The 6,753-nt window shown below is 50.7% G+C and overlaps 1 protein-coding gene across 1 annotated transcript; it reads left to right on the top strand.

The window, feature by feature from the left end:
* Window positions 1-1,590: 1,590 nt before the first annotated feature.
* Window positions 1,591-6,713, top strand: LOC114040357 (cAMP-specific 3',5'-cyclic phosphodiesterase 4A-like; the record flags this gene model as incomplete). The annotated part of the gene is made up of 6 exons (XM_027858448.1): window positions 1,591-1,735; window positions 2,683-2,873; window positions 4,014-4,112; window positions 4,316-4,480; window positions 6,036-6,135; window positions 6,559-6,713. Coding segments are annotated over exons 1-6 (795 nt in total), but the record flags the coding sequence as incomplete, so codon positions are not given.
* Window positions 6,714-6,753: the final 40 nt, after the last annotated feature.

The following is a 6,753-nucleotide window of genomic DNA, read 5'->3' as shown; positions in this document are numbered from 1 at the left end:
GGCCATGTGTGGTTTGTGCCTCTCTGTGTGTGTCTATGACCGTGACCCTCTTTGTGAACCTGTCTCCTAGTGACTATATGTGATTCTCTGAGTATGAGTGTGCAGACCCCCAGTGCCCTGGGCCAGCACTTGGGAAGCCCCTGTTTTTATGATGACTACCTGACTTCCTCACTTCCCATCAATATCACTAAGACAAACACCCCTAAACTATAGGGGTCAGATTACAGTACTAAAGTAAACCCTCATCCCCTGCTTTCCACTCTGGGCTTTGTGTTATCTAGGGGTTTGTTGGGGTTACCTGAGGTTGGAAAGGGGAAATCTCCAACCTTAGGGGTCATCATTATGACTGTGGGGGCCACCAGAGAGAGCCCCAGATATCCAAGGACTGTGTCCTTCCTCCTTCAATTACAATGTCACAGGCCTGGCATGCTTATGCCTATGTGTGTCTTGTATGTAGTCTGGAGTTGGGACAAGCAGGCACAGGCAGCACCCCTACCCACCCACCCAGGCTCTCTGATTTTAGGCTGCTGTCTCCTTTGTTCACTCTACTGTCCTGAGTGTGTGTGTGTGTGTGTGTGTGTGTGTGTGTTTGTGTGTGTGTGTGTGTGTGTGTGTGAATTGTGAGTTGAGGCCGGGGAGGACAGTATGTGAGAGAAAAGGCTTACTCTTAATCCCCCTCCGTTAGGGAGTCCCCATATTCACTCTGAGGCTTCATACCCCTATTTCCTCCTGAGAGTGGTGTAAGCCTGGACCCCCACCCCACCCAAGGACATTCCAGATTTGGCAGTGGCTGAGAGCCAGGATGCTTGGAACTCCCCAGGGACAAGCCCCAGAATGGATTAGGAGCAACGTTCCTGGCTGCTTGTACTTTCCAGAGTACCCAGGAACACAGTACCCCACAGCTCCCAAGAGTGTCTGGCCTGGGGTCTGGAGAAGCTGGGGGTTAAGGTGCCCTTGGCTGCACCCCCACCTCCGGCAGCCAGAGCCGCTGGTTGGAGGGGCAGTTGCTGAGGAGACTCCCATCACCATGGAGACTGAGCTCTCTTTCCACTCCATTGGCTCCACCAGAGAGGCAGGAGCCCCTCCCCTTCCTCCAGCTGCCTTCCTGACACTGGCGGGGTGCCCCCTCCCCTAGGGCCATTGGACTCTAGGGTCCTACCACCAAGCATGGACCCCTCTCTCCTACAAGGAGGGGGGAGGATAAAAGAAAGAGTGTACTTCCTCAAATATCCCCTTGGCCAGAGCTCAGCCCCATGGCATGGGGAGGGAAGGTTCTTCTGGTGTCTTTCTAGCCCTGGCAGTCCCCAAGGGTTATACAAAAAAAAAGAGGGATGCTAGGGGAAGCATAAAGAGTTTAGCAAGGAAGGGGATTGAGCAGTGCCTGGCACGTAGTAGGCACTTAATAAATGTTTACTGACTGGCTTAAGAATTGATGATACCTCACTTCCTTTGACTTTACTGTATAAAATAAAGGATGTTTGCTGAACTTCCTTCAAGCCCTGAGGTTTGGGAATTCTAAATTGGTGAGCCCCTCTTCAGATACTCCACTGCCCCCCAGGCCTGAATTAGCATCCCCTTCCTCCTCCTCCTCACCATGTCTCCCATTTCTCCCCTTACCTTCCACGACACTGGGCTTGATAGTTCAAGAGGATGCTGAACCGTGAGCTGACACACTTATCGGAAATGAGCCGGTCAGGAAACCAGGTCTCTGAATACATCTCCACCACCTTCCTGGGTGAGTGAGTGGGGAGCCTGTTGGGCTCCAGCCCAGCAAGAGCACAGTGTGTATACTTGAGCCCTGACTCTCAACCTCAGGGCCGCTGAGGATGAAAAATCTTTAACTGGGGACCACGACCAGGGCAGAGAAGTCCCCCAAGAAAGGGAGGATTTGGTAATAGATAACCCCCTGAAATGTTGAAGAGGTCCATCTCAGGGATCAGGGCTTAGCTCTGAGGGTTCTTGCCAATGGGAGACTGGTATGCAAATACATTCCAAGTAGTCCCGAGCTATTGGCTAGTGGACTACCTGAGATCATAATGCAGCTCTTAGTGTAGTGAGGGGGTGTGTGCAGGAAACCCCTGGGAGAGGGTGCCCTGCGCCCCCTCCCCGCCCCCCTCGATGGTGCCTGGGGGGGCCATGGAGCCCGAGGCCCCAGCACCCATCCCCCTCCCTCCTCTGCTGCCTCCACCTTCCAGCGCTCGGATTAACTCAAGCCACTACTACAGCTTACTGCCAGGCCATGAAGCCTCCCTGTCCAACTGTGGCCTTCAGCGCCTCACTCTGTTGTCCTCATCCCCATTCCTGCCCTCTCTGACTACCAGCTACCAGGCCTCTATGCCCCCTGGCCCAGCCTCTTTCCAAGCCCCCAACCTAAACCCCAACCCCAACCCTGGTCATCTGGCCCTACCCAGACCCATGTCATCACGAAGGGCTCCCTGTGTCTTCTGTGGTTTCCAGCCACTGAATAGCCATCCAGATGAGTGGTTTCGAGACAGCCTCCTCCAGTGTGAGCTTACCAAAGGACCTCATCTACTCCTGTGCAGCAGGGATCACCAGACCCTAGGGAGGGAGGGATCCTTGAAAGGGTTCCCCCTATCCCTGTGGGGGGGGTGTTGGTGGAAAACAGGGGCCATGCCAGGAGTGCTTATGCCCTCTGGATCTCTCTTTCCCCGTCCTCTATAGACAAGCAGGCTGATGTAGAGATACCATCCCCTCCGCCCAAGGAGCAGGAAAAGCAGCTTCAGCAACGGCCACAGAGGCAACCCATGTCCCAAATCAGTGGGGTCAAAAAGCTTACACATAGTTCCAGTCTTAGCAACTCTGGCATCCCCCGATTTGGGGTCAAGACTGACCAGGAGGAGCTGTTGGGCAAGGTGCGTATTTGTGTGCACCTCTCTGCATGGGTACTCATCTACCAGCTCCTCTTGGAGTCTGAATCAGACCCTCTCCAGCTCCCCATTCCCCTGTGGAGAGGATGATTGAGTGATTCACAGTGAGGCATTAATCAATGATAACCTTTCAATTTGAGGCCTTGTTGTTTTAAGAGCAGAAAGGGGCTATGAGATCATACATTCTTAATCTGGACTCCATGGATCCTGAGTGATTTTAAGGGGGCCCATGAACTTGGGTAAAAAACTATTATATCTTTATTTTTATTAACCTCTAATTGGACTTTAGCATTTCTTTCAATTGTGCACGTAAGTGATACACATTATTCTGAGAAAGGGTCCGTATACTTCACCAGACTGCCGAAGGGGTCTGTGACACCAGAAAGGTCAAGAACTTTCGCTCTTCATCTAATCTCCATCCTTTTCAGAGAAGGAAACTGAAGCCCAGAAAGGGAGGAAGGGACTTAGGATCACAAGACCACAGATCTAAAGCTGAAAGGACCCCTCAGAAATCAGCTAGTCCAACCTCCTTGTTATAGAAACTGAGGCAAGGAAGTACGGTGATTTGCCCAAGGTCTCACACACTGTTTTGCCTCTGCTAGGGGTGTCTCATTTTTATAGCTAGTCAATAGCTTAACCCAAGGGTGGGGAACCCACGGCCTTCAGGCCATATGCGTCCTTCTAGGTCCTTAAGTGAGGTCTTTTGACTGAATTTGGATTTGATCAAATTGGAATCCAATTTGGATTCAGTCAAAAGGCCTCACTTAAGGACCTAGAAGGCCGCATGTGTCCTGGAGGCCGCAGGTTCCCCACCCCTGACTTAACCCAAAGGAAGACTTAGAGGTGAAATTTTAGCCCCTATGATAGGCTGGCTGGGGAGATATTTTGGGGTTGAAAGGGAACCTTCCCAGTGCTTCTCACATCATCCTGCAGGTGAAGTGATGTGTGTGTAACTAGCTCTACTTAGGCAGAGGGCACAGCAGTCTTTTAGCACCCCAGTCTCCCCCTCTAAGAATGCGGCATTGGGCAGAGGTCCCTCGCAGGCCTTCTGTGAGCATACTGAGGTTGGGGGGAAGCTATAGGCCTCTGACCCTAGGTCTGTGCTTCCTTCTCCCATCTTACCAGGAGCTGGAAAACCTGAACAAGTGGGGCCTTAACATCTTCCGAGTAGCTGAGTTCTCCAATGGCCGATCGCTAGGATGTATTATGTATACCATATTCCAGGTGTGAGGGATGGGTTCTTATGGGGTGACTGAGGTGGGGGATGGGGGTGGGGTGGAATGGGAGAGGGGCAAATGAGGCATCCTTGTATAGGGCTCTGAGAAATTGACAAGGCCAAGATCACTTTCTCCTGAGGGGTTAAGGGACATATCAATGAAGGAAGGTTTTGGGGATGAGACAGCAACTACCGCCTGGCTCTTTCCTAGGAGAGGGACCTGCTGAAGACCTTCAAGATCCCAGTGGACACACTGGTCACCTACATGCTGACCCTGGAGGACCACTACCATGCTGACGTGGCCTATCACAACAGCCTACACGCTGCCGATGTTCTGCAGTCCACACACGTGCTTCTGGCCACACCAGCGCTTGATGTAAGCCCTGCCTCCCCGCATCCTCCTGCCCTCCTAAACCCCGTTGGGCCCCCGGAATCCTTCAAGCCCAATGCAGTTCAAGAAATACTTATTAATGATTCTGTTCAAAGCTATTCCTTCAGTGCTAGGTTTACAGAGTCAGCTAGGACATAGGATCTGCTCTTAGGCAATTACAGTCTAATCATACAGAAATAAATGAGATACCAGGTTGGGTGTGACAGGGGCAGATGCAGAGTCTCCTAGGAAAATGTGAGGAAGGAGAGATGAGGGAATAGAAGACTTTAAGATATTCTAGATTTAGAGCTGGAAGAGATCTTAGAAGTCACCCAGTCCTCTTACTAGGCAGATAAGGCACAAAGAGATTAAATGATTTGCCCAGAGTCACCTACCTGACTGAAACAGGATTTGAACCCAAGTCTTCCTGACTTCCACTAGACCATGGTATCCTTGCAGGGGGTGGCACCTTAACTGGGTCTGGAAGAAAGGAGAGAGGGCTGGAGGAAGGTATAAGCGAAGGAATGAAGATGGAGAGGGAAGAACAGTAGAAGGGTGTGGAGAAAAGTCAAATTTATCTAAAATGGAGGGTGTAGGGGCAGCTAGGTGGCTTAGTGGATAGAGCACTAGCCCTGGAGTCAGGAGGACCTGAGTTCAAATCTGGCCTCAGACATTTGACACTTACTAGCCGTGTGACCCTGAGCAAGTCATTTAACATCATTGCCTAGCCAAATAAAATAAAATAAAATAAAATGGAGGGCGTACATGAAGGGGAGCAGTAGTATAAAATTATAGAAGGCCTTGAATGTCAGACTCAAGAATTTAGAGGATCATCTGTCTAGTTCCTAGATAGGTAGTTAGAAATGTCAAACCCTCATTTTATACATGAAAGAACCTGAGGCCTAATGAGATTCCAGCGTTTAACACATACCTAGCACATAGCCTGCACATAATAAATGTGTCTATTGATTGATACTAAGTGACTTACGGAAGATCACTCATAAGTAATAAGCCCCAAAGGTGGGATTTGAACCCAGCTCCTCTGAATATAGGACTAGTAATCTCTCCATTTAGGGTAGCTAGGTAGCTCAGCGGACAGAATGCCAGGGCTGGAGTCAGGAAGACTCATCTTCCTGAGTTCAAATCTGGACTCAGACCCTTACTCGCTGTGTAACCCTGTCACTTCACCCTGTTTGCCTCAGTTTCCTCATCTGTAAAATGAGCTGGAGAAGGAAATGGCAAACCACTCCGGTATCTCTGTCAAGAAAACCCCAAATGGAATCATGAAGAGTCAGACATGACTGAAAACAACAGAAGCTAAGCATCTTTCCACTGTTCCATGATGGCTCCTTTATTTAAGTCAGCAGGCCATGAGGAGTCACCAAAGGAGAGACATTACATGATCACACAAGCCCCTACCTTTTTGCTTATTGCTTGCTGCCTAACCCCGTCCTTCCTGTTGGAACCTGCCCCTTCTGTGTTTCTGGGCCCCTGTTTCTCTTTCACCCTGCTGGGGAGGAGGTCCCTTATCCCTTTGCCCCTTTGTGCCCTGTGCCCCTAGGCCGTGTTCACAGACCTGGAAATCCTAGCTGCTTTGTTCGCTGCCGCCATCCACGATGTCGACCACCCAGGGGTCTCTAACCAGTTCCTCATCAATACCAGTAAGACCTTTTCTCCTGTCTTCAGCAAAGCTTTTATCCCTTTTGCCTTTAGTTTTCCTCCTTCCCAAATGAAGGGTTTGGACCCAGGAAGATCCCTTCCAGTTCTGAATCTCTCAACCTCCAGAGATGCCTCAAGTCTTTAAGCCCCTACACCCTTACCCCTAGTTCTAGAGTAACTAGAACTTGGGGACAGTGGGTTGAAGTGAGGAGGGGTCTCTGGAGTGTGGAAGGGTCATTGGGGAAAGACCTTGGAGGAAGGGTGGGAAGGATTTACAAGAGAGGGATCCTGGGAGAGGAAAGTGAGGAGGGGGGATACCCAGGAGGGAGGGGCAGGGTGAAGAAGAGCCCTTGGTGTGGGGAGTGGGGAAGAGGCTAGGCTGAGGCACCCTCCCCTACATCTGACTTGAAGTGCCCTATCCCCAGACTCAGAATTAGCCCTGATGTACAATGATGAGTCTGTGCTAGAGAATCACCACCTGGCTGTGGGCTTCAAGCTGCTGCAGGAGGAGAATTGTGACATCTTCCAGAATCTGAACAAGAGGCAGAGGCAGAGTCTTCGAAGGATGGTCATTGACATGGTGAAGAAGGGCTGGGGGCATGGTCACTGATATGGTGGAG

This window comes from Vombatus ursinus, unplaced genomic scaffold (assembly GCF_900497805.2).
Source record: "Vombatus ursinus unplaced genomic scaffold, bare-nosed wombat genome assembly UNPS02013001.1, whole genome shotgun sequence".
Classification (NCBI taxonomy): Eukaryota; Metazoa; Chordata; class Mammalia; order Diprotodontia; family Vombatidae; genus Vombatus; species Vombatus ursinus.
The sequence above is the reverse complement of the archived record's forward strand: the minus strand, read 5'-3'. Positions and strand labels throughout refer to the sequence as shown.